Source organism: Protopterus annectens, chromosome 1.part1 (genome assembly GCF_019279795.1).
Source record: "Protopterus annectens isolate FY-2018-M chromosome 1.part1, PAN1.0, whole genome shotgun sequence".
Classification (NCBI taxonomy): Eukaryota; Metazoa; Chordata; order Ceratodontiformes; family Protopteridae; genus Protopterus; species Protopterus annectens.
Window position 1 is genome coordinate 1,137,162,123 of NC_056726.1, and position 23,425 is coordinate 1,137,185,547.

Genomic DNA, 23,425 nt, shown 5'->3' on the forward strand with positions numbered 1-23,425 from the left:
AGGATTGCTTAAGCTGTCTTATTTTTCTGGCAAAAAAAAATGAGACAATCATTTTCCAGTCATTTAAATGAACTTACAGCAGAAAGAAAATTCTGGAAATGAAGTATTCAATTGTGCCATGATTCCCTGCTAACTATGGAGTATCTGGGGTCTATAACATTCACACAACTGCTAGAATTCAACATCCTAACCAAACAAGTTTCAAAGTACCTAAATCAGGAAATGGAAGGTTCTGAAACAATCAAGATGAAACCGAAAGGGAAGAGATGTAACAGAACCAGGAAAAGAGGCTGTAGAGCTGGAATTGCTGCCAGATTGAAAACAAAGCCTCACAGACCTGCACTTCCCTCAATTCTGTTAGCAAATGTATGCTCATTAGACAACAAGATGGACTTTTGCAGGCTAGATATCACCACACAAACAAGGTGAAAAATTCCTGTCTGTTAATCTTTACAGAGACTTGGTTAAATAACAGGATTAGTGACAGTGCTGTCACCCTTGATGGTTTCACTTTGTTCACAGCTGATAGGAACCTAGTTCTATGGGGAAAAGCTAAAGGAGGGGAGTGTGCATTTTTGTGAATAATAACTGGTACAAAAACTGTAACATTGTGAATGAACATTGCTCTGTAAATGTGGAATTTCTGATACTGAAATGCAGACCTTTTTATGTGCCCAGAGAACTAAATGGTGTCTATGTAGCAGCTGTATATATACCACCAAGTACTAACATCACTGAAGCACTGAATATACTGCGTAAAACTATATGTGAACTGCAGTGCGATAATTCTGACTGTGCATTTATGACAGCTGGTGACTTCAGCAAAGCCGATCTCAGAGAGGTGCTACCCAATTTTTATCAAATTGTGGATTTTCCCACAAGGGGATCAAATACTCTGGACAAGGTTTAAACTAACATAAAACATAACAAAGACATGCATCTGGAGCGTTTCTTCCCAGGCTGATGTTGAAAATTGGCTTTGTTCCAAGTCAGACTTTCCCAGTAAACAAATGTTAAATAAATTAAATAAATAAATAAAACAGTCATACATACCTGTACAACAGCCAGACCTGGGTGTCTCTGATCACATCTCCATAAAACTAATACCAGCTTACAAACCTCTCTTGATCAGAGATAAGCCCACTGTGAAACAAAACAGGGTCTGGCATGAAGAAGCCATGGAAAGTCTCAGGGACTGCTTTAAAACCACAACTGGGATGTCTTCAGGGAGGCAGCCAAGGTAAACAATCTGGTGAACGTAGATGAATATATTGAGACAACTATAGCTTATATATCCAAATGCTTGGCGGATGTAATGACCATCAAAAATATTAAAGTAAGAGCCAACCAAAAACAAGGGCTAAACAGCAAGGTGTACAAGTTGCTTAGCGCAAGAAACACTGCTTTCAGGGCAAAGGATAAGAAGGGTTTAAATGTGGCAAAGGGTAATCCAAAAAAGGGTATGAAGGAGGCCAAGAGGGAGTTTGGAAAGAGGATACAAGGATGTTTTGAGTTTGTGAAAGACTCAAGAAACCTGTGGCATGGTATTCAACAGCTAACTGACTACAAGACCAAGTCAGCTCAGTGCAATGATAGCACTGAATTTATGGACAATCTAAACACATTTTGTGGCAAGTTTAAAGAGAAGAACAACCTGAAGGCTGTAAAGCTTTTCAATGACCAAAAGTATTCAACTTCAATGCTGTGGATGTAAGGAACCAGCTGAGGAAAGTGAACCCCAGGAAGGCTGCTGGCCCTGATAACATTCTGGAGAAAGTGTAAAAAAAAAAACAACTCTTGCTGGATAAAGCACCTTCAAATCGAGAAGAATCAATAGTGTAGAAAATAAAAGATGAATCTCCAGTAGATAAAACACAGATTTATTGATACACAACACGAACAGACTGCAGTAGGGGTGCGCTTTTTCGTTATGTTTATGTTTTCATCAGACATCAAGGCAGCCTAAAACCATCTGTTTAATCAGAATAAAAATAATAGTAATGTAAATTACTGAAGTGGAAACATCATAAAATCTTAAAAACACATGTTAATGTCTTAAAGGTCTATTAGCTAAAAAAGGTTTAAGTGCTATTCTATCATTTAGACCAAATTTATGCGCCTGTAATTCTTAACAGATTACTTTGTTATGATAGGGTTGAAAGACCGAATGAGTCACTAACCAAGACGGGTACCTACCCCTGTCATACATGCAATCAATGCAGACATATATCCAACACTGATTGTTTTATACATCCCCATACCAAACGCACTTATTTTTTCAGATGCTATGCCGATTGCAAGTCCGATTGTTTGGTATACATAGCCAGATGCCAGCAATGTTTAATCTTCTATGTTGGCATGACAACCAGAACCTTACGAGAACGTATTAGGGAGCATATTTATGCTATAGGTAAATGTAATACCACCAATGCCCTAGCTAAACACACAAAGGAACTAGGACCAGCACACTGCTTTAAATTTCAGGTTCTTGAGCTAGTAGGTAAAAATGGCAGACTAGGGGATATCAAAAACAAAGTTGAGGAAAGAGAAGGGAAGTGGATATTAAAATTACAGGCGCATAAATTTGGTCTAAATGATAGAATGGCACTTAAACCTTTTTTAGCTAATAGACCTTTAAGACATTAACATGTGTTTTTAAGATTTTATGATGTTTCCACTTCAGTAATTTACATTACTATTATTTTTATTCTGATTTGCTAGTTTAAGCATATGACCTGTGAGTCATACCTATTTAAACAGATGGTTTTTAGGCTGCCTTGATGTCTGATGAATGAAGATAAATAACATAACGTGAAAGCGCTCAACTTGCAGTCTCTGTTAGTTGTGTATCAAATAATAAACCTGTGTTTTATCTACTGGATTTCATCTTTTAAGTTTGGCTCTCATGGCACCTTATTTTCTACATTCTGTAGAAAGTATTGAAAGGTTGTGCAGACCAAATCAGCATACTTCTGATGGACTTCTTCACTACCTCTTTGTCCAGGAAAAAGTACTAGCATGCTTCGAAGTTACCAACATAATCCCTCTGCCCACAAAAGCCAACCCACCTGTTTAAATGATTGCAGGCCAGTGGCCCTTACATCAACTGTAGTGAAATTCTTCAAAAGACTGGTTAAGAGGCTGACTAAAGTACTACTCCAATCCTTTGACCAGCTGCAGTTTGCCTACTGGGCAAACAGATCAACTGCTAATGCCATTTCAGTGTCACTTAACCTCACATTGGAACATCTTGAAAAGAACAATTATGCCAAGCTGTTGTTCATAGATTTCAGCTTAGCATTCAATATTTTATTTATTTATTTATTTTACATTTGTTAACCAGGGGTGTCTGAGACGAAAAGGCCATTTTTTTCAGCAGAGGCCCAGGGAGAAAAGCTCCACATAGAAAAATGACAGATACACTTAATTATTTAGACATGATCAGTATACACACAAATTACAAAAGACATGTTTTTACAGTGGTATGCAGCACATCAACAGTTACAGTGGAGAGAACAAACAAAAAATATTAATTTAAAATAAAGGTAATTCATAGATTTGTGGTATGCTGATTCCAGTGCAACTTATAGAAAAGCTAATCAACCTTGGCATAAATAAAGAGCTGTGCAAGTGGATCCTTGATTTCCTGACTGGAAGACCACAAAGGACCTGTGCTGGTAACAACACTTCAGAGAGGATTACAATCAACTTTGGAGTAACCCAGGGCTGTCTGCTGAGTCCTCTGCTTTCACATTCCTTGCGCATGACTGCTCTGTGAAAGCTAGCAACAATCACATCATCAAATTCACAGATGACACCACAGTGGTGGGACTTACAGATTTTGATGATGACAGTGGGTGTAGGAATGAAGTCAAGTCCCTAACTGAATAGTGCAATAAAAACAATTTGGACCTGAATGTCAATAAAACAAAAGAAATTATTATTGACTTCAGAAAGAGCTCTGCCATGCATCTGTCCCTCAAGATCAATGGTGAAGAAGTGGAGAAAGTCCAAACTACAAAGTTCCTGGGGGTACATATATCAGAGGATCTTTCTTGGAGTACAAACACAGGCCAGCTAATTAAAAAAGCCCACCAGTGACTACACTTCCTAAGAAGGCTGAGAAAAGCAATGATCTCTATGAATGCTCTAAGAATCTTCTACAGAGGAGCCATTGAGAGCATTATCACCAGCAGCTTCACTGTATGGTTCAGAAACAGCACAATGGCCGAAAGGGAGAAGCTGCAAAGAATAATAAGAACAGCAGAAAAGATTGTGGGCACTAGTCTTCTTACCCTACAGGAACTCTTTGAAATGAAATGTAAAAAGAGGTTGCACAAAATACTGAGTGACACTTCTCATCCAGCATATATCGGTTCACTAAACTTTCTTCTGGTAGAAGGTTACAGAGTATCTGCTGCAGGGCCTCCAGATTCATGATCAGGTTTTATCCAACTGCAATAAGACTCATTAATGCAGACATAAATCTGGATGTATCAAAACTATAATAGATTGTTACGCTCTCATTCTTTTGTTTTTTGTTTTTTTTCATACAGTAATTCTGTTTATTTATTGCATACTAAAATTAATATATTCTCTTTCAAGTGCAATTCCAGAATTCTAATCACTTCCTTATGTGCAATATCACCCAATCTCACCTATGTGTATACTGTACTTTTATTTTTATGTGTCAATCATCTAGTAGTCAGTGTTGTCCAGTGTATATAACAGTATACAAGCATGTGCATCAACTGCCTAGATATTTACATATGTACTATAGTTACTATTTATTCTTTAATACCTATCACGTCTGTCTTTTTGTGTTTCTTTTCTCCTGTAAAAGAGCTGACACTTGAAATTTGTTTGGGTGGCACTTGTGTTTCCTAAATGACAATGAGGTTTCTTTGAATCTTTCAATTTATTATAAGTAAAGTTGAATCCTTTTTTCAGGTGAATGAATCTTATGCACACAGATCTGATATGGAAATAACTTTATAAGCCTTGTATTAGATATGTCTCCTAACACAGTATGCTATTTAGGCTAGAAGATTTAGGATATTTGCATGAAAGTATCTCCACCTGTATTCTTAAACACACCCTTCTGGAATTCAGAACATCTTCACTCAGTTATCTGGTTATTGCTGGGGGTCTAACCAGGAACAAAGATTAACCAGAGACATGTTTTCTAGGAAGATTACCTTTTTCTCAAATTCAGTACTACTGTCAAAGCTATTATTCTATTTACGTGTTGATCCCAAAAACAATCTGCCTCCAAATGGAAAAAAGTCTATTATTTTTGATGAAGAAAATTGTTAAGAAAGAAGTTGCAAAGTAACAGAAAGCTAATTTTACTACAAAGAAACTGGTTGTCATTAACTGCCCAACTTATTAATTCATGCTAAGCCTAACCCTAACCCTAATTCTCCCCCTAAATCTAACCCCACCCCTAACCCTAAACCTAACCCTGCCCTTAACCCTAACTCTGCACCTTACCTTAGAAAAGCTCTTTTCACAGTAATACCACCTAACAAGACAGGCAAAGACAGTGAAACATGCACCAGCAAACAAGTATGACACTAAAACTATCACCTTACCTAACCCTTAATCTAACCCTAAGAAGCCAACATTCAGTCAAACACACTAATCTGTGTCTGTGTTCTGAACTGTTGGTATTCTGATACCGAATTTCACTTTGTCTGCATGCGGAACTGTCAATATTTTGAACTATAACTATATTTATACCTATATTTATCTATACATATCTATATCTATATCTATATCTGTATCTATATATATAACTATATCTATAACTATATCTATATGTATCTATATACACATCTAGGTTAGTCTGCAATAGATACAATGGAAATTTAAGGAACAAACTAATAGAATTGTTTACTGCAGTAAAATGTTATGCAGGAGTATCAATGTATGAGTAAAAGAGATTCAAGGTGCTTGATATGAATCATACAAACTCTTGTGTTGAAAGAAGCAGACCTGAAGATATATTGAAGTAAATGTGTAAGTGGTAAATGCAACATGTTTATTTGGGTTGTCTAAACGACTATACAGAGGAACAAAACAACTGATACCAAGAATCGATTTATTTACTTAATTTCATTTATTTTAATGCCAGACCTTTTTGTGCTACTTCACAAATATTGAAGGTAATGACTGGATCACCAGTCTTTACGTATTTGTTACATTTTGAAAAATGGATTCCAAGAAATTCACTTGAGAATGAATCTTGGAATCCATTTTAAAGACACATAATATAAGTGGATTTATGATTGGTGATCCAACCATAATACTTTGTAATACATGGGAAGCTGTCTTGATGTATTTTCACCTATAAAAGTGTGGCGGCACTAAATATTTTATGCCTTTATAACTGCAAGATGCTTAACCCAACTAGACACAGTGACCAGTACTGAAGTGCATCATTTTGAGTTAACGACTTTAAGAGCTGATTAACAATTCAATTTGTCACACTTGGGGATCAGTATGAAGTGAGGGACATCTTTCAAAAACTGTCAGAATTTCATCCCATTGCAGTTCTGTGTACTGTAGCATGACACACAATCTTAACCGTGTCCAAAGGTACATAATCAGATCATTATGTGATATGTCTAGAAATTCACCTCAGGAGAGAAGCTTGACAAGTGAATTTTGACATCCATCTCAAGAACACTTAACAGGGTTATTCTTACAGAGATTTTCCTGTTCCTATGTACTAGAATATACAGAGAAAGTGTAAGAGCACTATGTGTATTACAATTGCAAGTGCTTTATAAATAGCCACCACAAAAAAAAAAAAAAAAAAAAAAATAGAAGGGAATTCCAAAATGGTATAAACACCCTGTTAAAAAACGTACTCTAAAATGAAGTGTTTAAAAGGATTTTAAATCACTTTCAATGTTCTGCTGCCTTTATGTGGTGGCCATTGACCCCTTCTAATGATCTAACGAGAAGAGAGAGCCTAGGTACTGAAGAAGGTGCTAACAAATGTTTTGTTAGCACTTTTTTTCTTTCATAGGTTCATAGGTTGGTACTGGGGGCTTAGGCCTAGGGCTATATAAGCCCTAGCTATAACTTTGTTATTTTATCCCACACTATTTACTTCCCTGGACCCCTGTCTAGCAGGGCGACTGAAGTGATCCCTGGGGTGAATTTCCTTTCTCCCCTTTTAGAAAGGTACTTAACAAGCCTGCCTTTTCCTTGATTCCAGACTATAACCACTATGCTCCACCCATTATAAAAGCTATATGTATCTCACAGATATCAGTGTAGTACATTTACCATTTTGCTAATTTCAGGGTATAATCAACTCATTAAGTTACTTTTTTAAATATAGCTCAGTAGTACTTGTGGAGGACTAACCATTGTTTACTTCTTTTAATAGGTTACTGGACTACAAGGATTACAAATGGAACAAGCCATTTTTCTGGGAGAGTTGAAATATTCTATAGAAATACCTGGATTCCTGTTTCAACAGAAGGATGGGATATAAATGATGCAAATGTTGTATGCCGGTCACAAGGATATGGGTTTGCACTGGCAGCTGTTACCGATTCCAGTTTTGGCATGGTTTCTGCTTCCACATGGTTTAGAAACTTTCAGTGTACAGGAACAGAGTATGCTCTGAGTGATTGCTCTGGTGAAGTATCAACAAATGTCAACAATAGCTCAGCTGTTGCTGGAGTTATTTGTTCTACAGGTAATTAGTTAGTTGTTTGTTCAACAGGTAATTAGATGAATGCCTTCCATGACATAACAAACAACAATTATTTATTAAATGCTGTACTGTTCATAGCAAAACAAATCTTATTGAACTGAGAAAGAACCAATGTTTTCTTGTATCCATTTATATGCACTCATTAGTTCACACCTACATATGCGTGCATGCAGTTATGTTTTAAAATGATAATACTGGAGTAAATATTTTGGACAAGAAACAAAGTTTTATTTCTTTCTCTAATGCAGAAGTACAAATAAGACTGTTAGTTCTGTAAACATGTCACTAGACCATGTAGAAAACAATGAACTCTGGGCTTCATTACATATTCACTTGATTAGAAACAGCACTTTAACACAAATGCTTAGAAACATCTCTTTCTCCTTAAATCTTAAAGTAAGCATTTCCATATAATCCAAAAATAAGTTGCTGTAAGTCACAGTAGGATCCAGAAGAAAAATGCCTTTTTAAAACAAGTGCAAGGCTGAGCATTTTCCATATAATTTATAGAAGAAACTCAAAGTTTCACAGACCCAGAGGTTTACTTTTCTGTTGTGGAAAAACAATGAAGAAAGTTACTTCTGATAAATTATTTTCTTAATTAGAAAAGTTGGGACTATGGGTACACATTCTATATTGTCTGCTGTCAGCCTGCTCTCAGTGCAAGTATTTGTGAACCAGGGCTAAAGTCTATAAGTTAATTAAGGAGCCCGTGGTATAATATAGCAATAACCCATGCCTGGGTGTGAGTAATGTTGGATTTACCCACGGTTGGTGTGGTTTGGTCATGAGGGCGAAGCCCGAGTGGCCAAACAAAGCCAACCGTGGGTAAAGCCAGCATTACCCACACCCAGAAATGGGTTATTGCTATTATACAATGACATTATTTAAGAAAAAAAATAATTACTTTTCTTAAATAATGGCATTGTATAATGCCTCCTTGTTGCCCTTCTGCAGCTGTCTGGAATTCTGCGACAGTTCTGATGTACTGCGCATGCATATGCCTATGCAGTACATCAGAGCTGTGGACAAAAGCAACGAAGAAAGCAAGATCTCCGTTGTTTTTTACAAACTGTTTCGCTATGTTAAATGGGTTTAACATAGCAAGACAGCTTTAAAAAAAGCAACAGAATCTCCATTGCTTTTTTTAAAGCTCACTCGCTATGTTAAACTCGTTTAACATAGTGAGACAGCATGAAGCAATGGAGATCTTGCATTCTCCGTTGCTGCAAAAAAGAGTTATAGTAATGGAAAAATTCCTGGCGACCGGTCCTTTTTCCATTACTATAACTCTGATTTACAATGTGCATGCTGACCAATCAGCATGCACATTTTTGAATATTAATGGGGGATCGTTGTATAATAGTCACTGACATTTATGTAGTAATGTGAAGTTATGAAAACTATGGAACATAATCTATGCTTCAGCTTGTAGCTCATCCGTGCCTTCCATCCTCCTCAGTTCCTTTTCCCTTCACATTTTTGTAAGTAATGTATATGTGTAAATATTGGAATAGCTCAAACTTCTTAGCAGTGTAGTAATCTGTTTTATTCAGCCTTTTAAGTGATCTTTAGAAAATGGGTGGAACTTCAACACAATAACCTGTTAAGAGATTAATGCTCTCCAACAGGGTAGCAATGTACAAAGAGGATCTGATATCACATCTGTGGCTCAGTGTAGAGCATTAGCTCCCCTTGAAGCACATACTGAAAATGTACACTTGCTAAATGTTGCAGTATAGCAAACATTAAAAAGTAAATAAAAGGAATACTGAAGAAATAACTGAAGTGATAATAGTTAGTATATCATAATTGGAAAGACTTGTGGCTTTACTTTCCCTTCTGTAATTACAACTTAAAACAACATGTTTAATGAGCACAGGGAAAAATGAAGCAAAAGTAATACAGTTTTGTGTGTGTGTGTGTGTGTGTGTGTGTGTGTGTGTGTGTGTGTGTGTGTGTGTTTGTGTGAGTTTGAGTGTGTGCATGCATGTTAGTAGACATTAGTATAGAGTTAAAAAAAGCAAGGTAGAAGGCAGGCAGGCAGGCAAAACATGACCATGAACACTTCTCCTTAGAGCAACCAAATCCTTTATTGTTAAAACAAGATAAGCGGTTTCGTCTCAATTTTAGACAATCAAAGAAACTTCATCAGATAAAGCTAGAAAAAACAAAACTAGACTTAAAAAACAGAACCAAGACCCAGATTACATCATTTGCTGCTAACAGGATTAACCATTTTTAAAGTGACAGTATTAAAATCAAATAACAGTGTACCGAGATCAAAACGATATTGTACCAGTTATAAAAACATCAAACACTATGGCATGAAACAACAACTTCATCTCATATAATATCATCGTTACCTTATAAAATATATAGAATACATATACTAAAATTATGAATGCACATAAAATGTATGAGCAAGTAATTGAATAAACATATATGTGGTTAAATGGAAATATGCAAAACTAAGGTAAATAAATAAATATATATAGTAAAAAGATATATGTATTAAATTAGAGTAATGTAATCCCATACTATAAATACATATTAATATCCTAAAAATGCATTTGAAAATATATAAAAATGCAATAAATATGAAATAAATATGAATAAAATTGTAAAAATAGGAATATATACATATATATATATGTATGTGTGTGTGTGTGTGTGTGTGTGTGTGTGTGTGTGTGTGTATACACATATATATATATATATATATATATATATATATATATATATATATATATATGTATATGAACCATGAATGAAAATACATCATAAATATTCAAATATTAGTGTCCAAAAATTAGTGTCTACTCAACACTTTTATCTTTAGTAGACTACTAATTGACATATTTTCATTCAACCAACAAGTAAAAATAACTCGAGGGTAAAACTGGGAGCAACAAAGAGAAAACTATAAAGAAAAATACTCCCAATGTGCACAGGACTTAGCTTTAATAAAATAAAAAAGAAGTAAGCGCTTTCGCAGACATACACTGTCGCTTCATCAGACTAAAACTTTAGAATGCATCAAATGTTTAAATAGGAATAAATAAAACCAAATTGTTCCAATTAATTAATCAATCAAGTAATACCATTGATAGATGCATTTCAAGTGAAACACATGTAATTAATTTAAAATATACACAACTTACAAAAATACATATACATATAAATAATTGGGGGGGGGGGCAAAATATTCCTTTTCCCTAGGAAAAAATTTCCTGTTCTGAATGCTCAATGTTTTAAATTTTCGATTCATAGGGTTCGATATTAGAACAATCAACATTTTGAATGTTCGGTGTAATAATATCGACCCTTATAAAAGAGGGACTGCAGCAAGATAACAAAACTGAGTTTTGTTAAGTATTTAAAATGGTAACCCTTTAACAAGCCAAGACTCTCTCTACAACACTCTTGCAGGTTGTAAAAGTTTTAACCTGTGTTTATTCATTGGTGACTGAAAACTGTCATAAAAAAGAGCTAGTAAGGGAAATGCCAACTGCCTGTAGATCTGATACCATGCTTAATTTATAAATTAAATGAATAAAAGAATATTTTCCTGGTGAAAAACATGGTAATATTTAACAGTTTCTTTAATATGGTGCTGCAGTACAATTTATCTCTGTTCTGCGTATAAAGATTTCTCCATCAACAATTTGGAAACAGTTTCAATTCTCTTTAAAACACTTTAAACACTTCAGCAAGATATTACCTCATGATGTAAAATTGTAGACAGTAGCCAAAAATACAAACCAGTGCTGGATCATGGTCAAACAGAGCCTTAGGCAGCGTAATAGGTCAGGGGTCTCCTTGTCATACCATTGGTTCATAGGTTCATAGGTTGGTACTGGGCTATCAGCCCTAGGGCCTGTACAAGCCTAGCCATAACAATTCCCTGGCTATTTCTTCCCACACTATTTACTTCCCTGGACCCCTGTCTAGCAGGGCGACCAACATGATCCCTGGGGTGAATTTCCTTTCTCCCATCCAATCGTCAAGGTTCCTTTTGAAGAGGGCCAAAGAGGCACTCTGCTTGACATGTATGGGCAATCTATTCCAGAGTCTGGCGAGTCTCTGGGTAGCATTTACCTGTTGTAACAATGATCACCCTTTCTCTTTGCAGAACTGATATGATGCTAAAATTACAGAAGTTAAAGGATGGAGTGGGATTGCCCACTTGCAAAACTGGTTTTACTAGTTGCATGTTTGCATGTATTCTCAGTTTCATTAAGTACTTATGCATGAGAATTATATGTACTCTAGGTAACAGTAATTGAGGTAAAATGGAAGCATTTGTATTTGGAGTGGATGCATTTCAAACTAGCATAGCAGACCCATGTTTGGTCTACGCTGCATCTCATCTGAACATTCTGTAATGGAATAAAAGATGCAACAAACCCCAGAGAAGCTTCTTGATATTCATTGCTGTACATGTAGACAATACAGAAAGGTATGCACAAGCCTTGTTTGTACACGTATATATTTGCACATGTATTGGCAGCTGCCTTCACTAGACATCCTCCCACCTTATTGAATACCTGAGCGGGGTGAACATAGTAAACACTGACAGGATAAGAGGAGATGCTTAATGCCCCCATTGATCTTACACATTGAATAAAAACTATGACATGCTACTTGACTTCTTACAAACAATCTATTTTATGTAAGCATCATTTAAAGTATTATAAGCTGAATTTGCAAAATAGCAATTATGCCCAATAAAATTCTTTTTGTTTTATTACAGTAAAATGCCTAAACTTAGCATGGTTTATGTAAACTTCATCTGTTTGTAAATAGGTTGCCAGATTTTTTTTAAATATAATTAACAAAGATATAAATTGCTGAAATTTGTGTGAGTTTCCCATTTTTTCTCACTGACTTATCTTGTCATTCAGCTTGCAAGTGGATTGCTTTCCAGATCTACCTTCTAGTTTAAATGTATAAGCTTTACTTTGGGAAATCTGGGGGGGGGTCCTCAGACTAGAGCCATCTGTCTTGCTCCTTCAACAGTTTTTGTTACCGCTTATGTCAAAGTAAATGGGCTGGCCCTTGTACATTCGTGCAGCAGAGGTACTTAGCTGATGATGAGGGTTTGAAGAGGGAGAGTCTTTGTGGCCTCCAGAAGTTTCGCAGGGGCAGGGAAATGCACTCTCAGTAAGAAAGAGCAGAGAAAGACCACCTTGTAAGTCAGTAATAAATTACTATTTTTAAATAAATTAAAAAAAAACACACACACTACTGCACATATAAGAAAGGTATAATGTAGGTCAAATGTCAGACTTAAGTTCATGGCAGGTCAGCATGATAGGACAAACAATAAGTTAGTGTGATGTGGCAAATTATATATTAGTTGTATAAAAATTGTATGAGGATCACCTTGTTTTTTTTTTCTCCTTACTAAGGTACAGTTTTACAACTTAGCAACCATGGTTATCCATCAGTAACTCAAATAACAGTCACAGAAAACTTTAATATTGATTTACTTGAGTGACTTGATTGACTTGACAATATGGATGCCCCCCCTCCCCTGCTGCAGAGGAGTTTTGTGGTAGATCTGGCTATGGATTGGCAAAAACTATATGATCTCTGTCTGCTAGTTTAGGTCATGTGGGTCAAGATAAGTTCCATTCTCAAACTTAAGATTTGGACAGGAATAAATAGTCATCTCCTTCATATGATCTTAGGAAGTTATTAGGCTATTGTCCCTGAGGCCCTTATAAGCCTAGCCAATAGTTTATCCCATGCATAGACAAATCAGCACCCGATGCCCCTGTCCAGCAGGGATACGGGTGGAATCCCAGTGGTATAGTTTCTGTTTCCCATCCAGTTATCCAGGTTGCACTTAAAAAGAAGTAAAGAGGTACTCTGCTTGATGTGGAGAGGGAGTCTATGCCATAGATGAGGGAGTCTCTGTAACACAAATCTGTCCCGCCAACAAGTCCTATTGATGTCACAGGCCAGGTTCAGGCTGCGTGTGTGGGTTACTTAAGTTAAGCTTGTCTTGCGAATATGCAGCAGTCCCATCAAGGCAGAGTCCGAGATCACCTTCTATGCCAGACAGAGGTTACCTCTGAGGAGTCTGTATGAAACAGAGTAGAGGGATAGGGCTTTTAGCCTGTCTGTGTAGGGTAGATTTTGAGGCCCTGGATTCTACTGGTGAGGAACCTCTGTGGTCTCTCCAGCTGCTGTATGTGCTTTGCAAGGTACATGCCAAATGGGGCATTGTACTCAATAAAGGGTCTTATAAGGGAAGAATACAGGGATGTTATGACCGCCTTATCCCTGGATGAGATACTCTTTACATATTTATCCTATATTTGTTAACCTGGTAGACAGGGTTGTTGAAGTACCCTTTTCTGTCATGACCAGACCCAGAGGTAATAGAAGATTTACAGACTAATACAAAGGCGTTTTATAGTAATAGTGCAAGATATAAAACATATATACAGATTGCATGTATTCATCATCATGTTCTATACAAGGAAATAAATGGAAATAGGTAAATGAAAGGTACTGAAGGGTTTGTAAGCAATAATTAACATAAAGAGACATATGGAGAAAAATAACTCTGGAATAAGGGTCTCTACATTGCTGGGTGGCGTTTTCTCACATTACTATTTCTCAACAGCACACACAAATGTATACTGATTAGTACTTCTGAAACCATGAAGGTGGCCTTAGGGTTCCTGTAAGGTTGTGTTCAGTCTAATACCTCATCCATAAAGGTATGCTAATACACTGTAAATAAGTGTAATTGGGCACTCTGCTGTATGCAGATGATAATATACTACAAATGTCATTAGATGATATTCTGCTAAGAGAAATAGAAATCTACTGTCGTTAATGACAACACCGTATATCTAAGTCACCTGTTAACAAAGTAATGAAACAGTTCAAATAAGTGTATTTGCATGAGCCATACCCAATTACAGACCCCCCCAACACACACACACACACACACACACACACACACACACACACACACACACACACACACACATACACACACACACACACACACACAGGTAGCAAGTTGTCCAAACCATGAGCTAATATATTCCATCACTTCAGTCATACAACATTTAGGGAATGGGGAAAAATACTGAAAAAAAAGCACTAGTGTCTCCAGCAAATAGTTGTTTAATGTAATATAAGTAATTTTCATTCTCATCATTTGTTTGCTGGGAAAACACAATGCTGCCATCAAATAAAAATAAATAAATAAATAAATGGAGAAATTAATAAATAAATGAATGGATAAATAAATAAATAAACGTATAAATACTGTGCATAAATAAACAAATTGCAAACAACTCTCCATTTCTGTTTGCAGCAGTTGACGTATGGTTACTAAATAATAAAAAATACTTATCCCTATCTAAACCAAGGCAGTATTTCCTGGAGGCAAAAAGTGCTCAAGTGCATACTATTTTTCAATCACTTGGGCTTAAAAGAGCTGAAAAGGTTTAACCGATCTTACCGTAGAAGGAACTGTTTATACCATCCTTCTGTAGTACTAATGCAGGGCCATTATCATACTAATCTCTGTCTGGAAACAAAAACTAGAGATGATAAAATCCATTCAGCACTTCATGGCTCACTCCATAGTTACACATAATATGTTCAGCTTTGGTGTTAGTAGGTGTCTGAAGACAGAGCATGAATCACAGGGAATGATGGTAAAAGGACATTTTCTGTCAGTGGTTACCATGAAAAAATGATGATGCCACTTTGACTCTAGCCACTCATAAGTAATGGAATGCTTTACCTGTAGGAGACGTGCGCGCGTGCACACACACACACACACACACACACACACACACACACACACACACGCAGACACACTAACACACACACGTACACATTGTTCATCTTAACATTGTCACAACAGAATGCAGACTTCATAATGTTCTTATATCAATACTTTATTAGCTGATTTCTAAGAAATGTAATATATTATGTACATGTGTATCCTTATTATCTAAATAGCTGGCAATGTGAGCATTGGCTCTAGACGATTGTCACTGTTGCAGTGACAACCCAACCACTTGTGCAAAAATTGGATGGATTGATTGTAATAGGAGCGTGATTTCACATGGTGTATTTTCTTGCATTTGTTGGCAACTCTTTACATATATATATATATATATATATATATATATATATATATATATATATTACTTCAAGATATGCCTTGTGACATATGCATAGTTGTTTGGAATTCAGTGGCAAAGAACTGTGAAATAAAGTAATGTATATACCATCTATAACTGGGTGCACGGCAATAGAGAACGTGACTGTGTGTGTGTGTATGTGTGTGTGTGTGTGTGTGTGTGTGTGTGTGTGTGTGTGTGCATTTGTGCCAGTGGATGGGTTGGTGAGTGTTTACATGTTTATGTCAAAGGAACATACCAGGAATCCAAATATCTAAGCTCACTGGCTGTTGAAGTTACTGGAAATAACATTTGGAGGTGATAAGATTAACCATAACTAATTACTTGCTAATGTGTCTACTGCCTGATATCTTACCAAGGAACTGGCAGAAATGTTATATAAAGGGTTTCTTGAGTTTTGCTAACTTTGAAAAGTGGATGCATTGTGTATTTGTTCCTGCCTAGTAATTACTTTATATATGAACATTTTTTGCACATTGTAATCCAGTTTTTCTCTGATCATTTTTTTTTCATGTATATAGAACCTAAACTGCTTATAAACATCTGTGCAGTCTAGCAGGTATTCTTCCTTATTAACATAATCTACAAAGAATTCTGGAACTTTAATTTGTTCAGATTTTACTCTATGGAAAACTTTGGCATAAAATATGGATTTATACTCAGGGACACTCTGTGTTATGAAACGCAAAACACAGAGGAAGAAGTGAATGCCTAAAGCTCAGATATTCTGCTGGCAGGTCATAGCCACAAATTACCTAGTCCTCCAACAAACAAATTTAAGCTCAGCAGATGCAGGTGGCTCTTATGAAGTTTGAGTGAGCCTTTCTAGTATAAAGTATAAATCCCAAAGAGAAACTAGATATTGATCTTGTCAACAAAAAAAAGAAATGTCCCTTAGAAGAAAGTTTTTTAAGCTTTTAAGGATGCTAATGATATAGAGTTGGCACCTTGATTAAAAATTGCAATGGCTGAAAGGTGGACTTTGACTTTAACTCAAGCCAGATCTTAAAAACATGGGATAAATATTTTGAAAAAAAATGGAAAGAAGTTTGGAAAGGATCTAAATCCCAGGCTATAACCCAAATGGAAAAGCAAATCCACTTATTCTTATAATCTTTCCTGATACTAGGTCTTTCAGCAGAAGTAAGAATCTGGACCATCCTGTCTTGGTGCTAGCTGTCCCTGGCCATCACTTGAATTGCAGAAGCCATGCGATTAGATGTAATCAGTGCAGATCTTGGCTATATTTGCTGGATGAGTGAGTCAGAAGCATTCTAGTTGGCTTGAGATGAAGCAGGCTCTAGACAAGGTGAGGATATAGCAGAGAGAGACTCACTTTCAGTAGCCAAAATGATACTATTAGATTGAAGTGGTCCTTGCTCAATTTGACTATCTTCCAAAATCTTTGATGAGTAGGATAAGTGGGAAAGTGAAAAGGAATCCTGAGGTCAACCTCTCTATACATGTGTCCCATGGACAACCTCCCAGTGGAGAACTATGGGAAAAGAAGATGTTTTATTCGATATTGGTTTGGATTTCCTCATTGCTGAGCCAATGTTATAGCTACAGACTGACCTTTATGACCACTGTTGAGGCTTTAGACAACAATAGCTGAGCTTTTCTGCTGAGAAGTTCACTTGCCTTGGGATATGACTGGCAACTTCATGCAAAGGCCTACTCCCAATGTCTTATGGTCTCCCAGCAACTGTAATAAGAATGGGTGTCCCTTCGGTTGTCCAAGTACCAAACTACTACCTTGTTTTCAGAACAGAAGGAAAACATGGAGTAAAGGAGTCTTGGGACACTTGTAAGGTCAGAAAGTTCTCCTTCATTTCCAGAACACTAATATGCAAGGAAGTTTCTGCCTGTGATCATGTCTCTTGGATGTTCTCCAGATGAATAAATCCACCTCCACCCTAAAACAGAATTATCTATGTCACAGCTGGGTTCAGAATTTAAATGGGTCTGTCTAGACACTGAGTGAACTCATGAATATACCAGCTGAGGACATCCGTATATTTCATAGACTTTTTGATGAAAAGTGAACAGGATTCTGCACTTAATTCCATTCTGAGATTCCACTGTAATCTCATGAGGAGCTAGGCACTATGAAACCTAGTGCCTTCAGACACAATTCTATGTTCATGCACTTATATTTGCAGAATGTAAGAGGCTACTGACTGTATACATGGGATCCTGTCCTGTGGGAGAAAAGCTTGGCAAGACATTGTCCATCCTATGCCTGATTAATGTGATGGACTATGTGACCAATAACTGGGTGTTTATGCTTTTTGCAATAAAACTAGAAGGTAGTTCTTGGAGGCCTTGAGACTGCCGTGTTGGGGGCCAACAGGAATCAGTTGTCCATATCTAAAAAGTCAGAAAATTCAAAGTGGCACTCTGTAAGGACCCTAAAAAGGTTTTTTAAGGGACATGTTTAGATTTTATTGGTAGTTCATGGGTGGGGGGGTTGTATCAGTAGAAGTTCTGTGACTGGTGCTGTCACATCTGAAGAAGTTTGTATTGTGGATGAAAACACGGTGATATGTTAATGCATTCATGCTATATGTTTATTGTTTTTATTTATTGTGAAATAAACTTGCTTTGCCTGGTTGAGCTTTAGCTGGAGTGCTGCTTTGGATTTTCAGAGTTTTGAGTGGCTTTGCTCGCTTTCCTCATTTGTTTGTTTGATTTTTAGCTATGTCTAAAACACCCTTCATCTCCTGCAGACTAGGATGCACTGGGGTCACCAATACCCCTTTATGAAGAGCCAGGGAGCCAAGCTGAGTGGAAGAAATTGAAATTGAAAATGGCTAGCTGTTATGTAAAAGTAAAAGAACCACTTTAATTTGTATGATATTTTGATATGAAGGCAGGTATCTTAGAGGCCCGGATAGCACTGCAGTCTCTTTATTGTAGACATGGCAAGGTGGTTTGCACTGAGACCATTTGAAATGGATCTTTTATAATGAACTGATTGATGCTGCCTGTTCAGACTGCGAGCAGTGCTGTCTAAATGGGGACCTAGGCAGGGCAATAGACCCCCCCCCCAACAGCCATTCCAGTGTCCCACTATTTGTCTCTCTCTCTCCCTCCCTGCCACTTTGCATAACCACTGTTTAAACCTCCTGCCAGTGTGCATACTATTTTCTTCTTAACTAACTCACCTTTAATTTCTATACAAACTGTCTAAAATTTTTCTAAATATTAAATGATTGTCATATACCTTGTATCGATTCTTAACCAATTTTTTTCATATTATGTCTAATTTGTTAAAAATGATTTAAACTGCAGATGTTTTTGTTTTATTTTTGAAGATTGTAAAATTATTGTTCTTAAAATGCTTTGTAATAATCTGGAGATTTTCTCCCAGGGCCTCCGCTGAAAATGGGCTTCTACCCAGTCAGGCTTTCCTGGTAATCAAATGTCAATAAATACATAAATTACTTTTACAATGATTACAGAGATTTGGATTTAATTAAAAACTTGTATTTTAAATTTCATAGCACAAACACTGATGACCATTTGCTAAATAAAACAGTCTCACATTGACAATAAACTTAGCATGAGCAACAGTAAACTTCTCTTCCCTTGAAACTCATATTAATTGAAAATGCATAGGGCCTGTGGTACATTAAGTGTATCTTGGTCCACGGGCTGTTTTCAAACCATGTTCCCTTCCCCTCACACATTTTAAGAACTATGCATAAATACATGTGTTCTTTGATTCACCTTCCCAATTGCTTTAAATTATATATCTGGTTTAATGCAACGATATTTGTGAGTGTTTTAAATTTGTATTATTGAAGATTTTTCTAGTAAGCAGCAAAATAAATAAATAAATAAATAATGTATGAACCAATAATTGTAAATATACCAATTTCAGAACAATTCAGCCATAAAAGACAACCCAAACTGCCGTCGTTATAACCCACCAATATCCATACTCAACAACTGTGGCTGCTTTATTGACTGTGTACACATCATGTCTGATTCTGATACAAATGACTACAGTAAAGTATTTCAGTTTGTTTTACACAAATGTGCACTGGTCCTGCAAAGACAGATTAATGACTTCTTAACTTCAGCAAGGTCAGTCATTTTATCTACAAACATCTACCAAGCCCAGCAATTATGGTTACATTGTTGACTGCAACTTTCTCAGATGCCTTTGTCAAAACAATAATAAAAAAATGACCAAATTCACATATTTAATGTTTTTTCAACACTCAGTAGCCAAAGGATTCCAACTTAATTCACACACACACACACACACACACACACACACACACACACACACACACACACGCACGCACACACGCACGCACACACAGATCAAAAATATTTCAAAATGACCAGATAATTGCATGAGGTACTTTCATCCAGAGATAGCCGCCCACCCCCACCAGCAGTTATAGCTACTTAGTTGACTGCGTATATATCTTATTATTATAAAGGAATAAATTACACATACTTTGTTTGTAGATTTGGATTTCCCACATAAAAGTTTATAAAGCTCAGCAGCATCAGACCATAAGATCCAGCCATGTGTAGCACAGTTTAAATAGGGAACATGAGAAGATATTAACCGGTTAATAGCATATGCTAAGTCAATATTTACAATTTCTGGAGAAGTAAAATTTATCTGAATAATTCTACATAAAAGAGAACTTTTACTAATGCAGAGGTTGCCACTAGGAGATGACTTTGCATTTCAGTGCTTTATCCACAATGCAATGCCTGCTACCCATGAAGAGTAAATTGCCTAGAGTACCATTAAAAACTGGAGTGCTGGTGATATAGACATGATGTTTTCTAAATTAGATCGGTTATGTAATACAGAATGGCTGGAAAACAATGGCAACAGGTTCATAGTTACTAGGCATGACGTCCTGGAGACCATTAATAAGCCTAAACAAGATTCCCAATTACTTCAAAGCACTGCCTGGTTAAGTGACAAGTTCAATATCAGACAGTAGGTAAATGAAGGTGAAAGATTCAAACCCTGCACCCTTGCCACAGGAATCAGCTTATTAATAAATCAGAGTCTTAGCCCTTTGCACTAACTACCAGAAAATCAGTTTTAAACTAAATGCTGAAATCCTTAGATTAAAAACAAATCTTAGTTATCAGGAGAGAATGCAAGCTCTTTCTCTTTTCTCAGCCTGTTGCAGACTCCCCTGTGGAGATCTATGTCTGAGATCCAAACTTATTTCATCTACTCTTCCTTTGCAGAACTAATGGTACATCAGATACTCAGTTAAAGGAACTACACCTTCATCAGCAAATAGATAAGACATAGAGTGATACATTTATATCCAAACACATCCATCACCTCTGGAACAAACTTCCAGTAAATGTCAAGCAGACTATTTCCTTGCCACCGTCAAGGAAACCTAGATAATTGGATGAGCAGCCTCAAATTGTCTCCTGGTCTATCTTGCCTTGTCCTCCTTGCGACAAGAGGAACATTTTGTATAGGCTTTTTTTGACTAGGCTTGAAATAGTCCACGGACTGATTGCATAATATTTGCCTATGAGCCTACGAACCTATGAACCTTTACAGTCTGACTTAAAAGACAAGATTATATCTCAGTAATTTGCAGACAATGACTACTTAATGGATGCTGAAGATCATACAGTTCTGATCACCACTCCAAGTAATGTGTTTTATTTGACCTGACAAATATCAACTCCTTTGCAGATTTTGGAGGCTGTACAGATGATAAATGGAACATGTTTAGAATGTATTATATAATCCAGGCCTATTAATAAATTAATTTGTTCTTTAGTGCAACAAATAAAGCAGAAAAATTAAAGACAATAAATATATACCACAGCAGCTTTTATTTCAAATTATGCAAGAGGGGATGGCAGTGATGGCTCCTCAGTCAGAAATATTTTTGCATTTGGTTCAGGACTGACCTATCTGATTGGTGAATAATGCTGTATTGTTGCAGCACACACCTTCAGAGCCAAGAGAGCCAAACTAAGGACAACTGGGGACCTATGAATGATAATGAATTCGACCTCTGCCAGCCATCCCAATATACCATTACCTGGCTGTCTTGAATAATTTACCATAATACTGCTACTTATAAGCTAAGTAGGTAAAAGTCTGAATTTAGAGGTCAATGGTTGCTTAATTGATTTGCTCAGGATCACACAGTAAACAAATGACAGTGAATGGAATCAAACACAAGACCACAGGCATTATAGCTTACAAACATAACCTCTGCACCAACTGGCAGCCTGATGTATATAGCATTTTCTATTTTACTTTTACAGCTATCACAGAGATTTGATTTCATTTAAAATTTACGTCTATATTACATCGCCGAAATGAAATTCCAGTGAAAACCTACCCATTGACACCTAATCAATAAAACAATTTGCTGAATTTAATAATGGCAAGGAAATACTTGCCCAGAGCACAACATACCAACATCTACATGAAATCAAACCCACCTAAGTTGAAGGCATCATCGCCCATACCCCTCCCCTAACTATATATGTGACACCCGTGCTTTGGCCCAGCAATCAAGGAGCCTCAATCCTCATCTCATATAGGAGGAAAAGATAAAAAGTACACGCAGTAAAGTGCAATTTCTTTTAAGAGCACACAGATATCACAGTCAGTCTGGGGCTGGTCACTCCCTCGTTCTCAAGGTCCCCAGTAAGACTCCCCACTGGCACAGCTATAGGGCCCAGATCTCAGCATAGTGGGCAAGCTAAAACCTCCAGCACCCTCTCTTTCCAACCAGTGCTTCATGTCCCTGCCCAGGTAGCTCACACACACACACACACACACACACACACACACACACACACACACACACACACACACACACACACACACACACACACACACACACGCACACACACACACACACTTTGAGAAGAGTTTATACAACCACACAGACACTCCTGACAAAGGTTAACACAGGTTCGCCAGCTGTGCCCCCTTTTCCCAGACTATATAGTAGTATCAGCTGCCACCACCCACTAATATTTATCAGCAACTCAAAGGCCCTTAAAAGGGTGTCCTATTATTACTGTGCAATATTATTATCCAATTGGTAAGTGTGACTAAACAGTTAAGGCTTATTAGAGTGACTTGGTACAGGATCACTATATACATGTAATGTAATGTACTCTAGAGCTTAAATTATCTCTACAAAAACAGCCACAGTTGAAAGGGTTTAAAAATATTTAATAACAAATAGGTAAAACACAAGACAATACATTTTATTACACAGTGCTAGTCAAGAGTTCAAAGGTCACAGAGAAATACTTAAAATAATTCAGTAGTACAGTTCTGACATCACAGAAAAATACTTAGTGTAATCATTCTAGTTTCTATATATTTCTAAGAGAAAACGCAAATCTAAGATAAACTTACATATAGAGCAAAGGCAGTGCTGAGTTGGATGGTCAAGACAAAAATACTTAATGCTCCCTGATTCTCTGTTTTTAAAATCACATTCCTAGTTCACATTACATC

General features: G+C 36.7%; 1 protein-coding gene across 1 annotated transcript in view; it reads left to right on the forward strand.

Annotated features, from left to right (window-relative positions):
- LOC122809101 (deleted in malignant brain tumors 1 protein-like) overlaps positions 1–23,425 on the forward strand; it is a gene marked incomplete at its 3' end in the record, with an annotated part of 811,935 nt that overhangs the window by 634,837 nt on the left and 153,673 nt on the right. Inside the window, 1 exon segment of the mRNA XM_044080344.1 lies at positions 7,403–7,717. Within this exon segment, the coding sequence (XP_043936279.1) occupies positions 7,403–7,717 (315 nt within the window).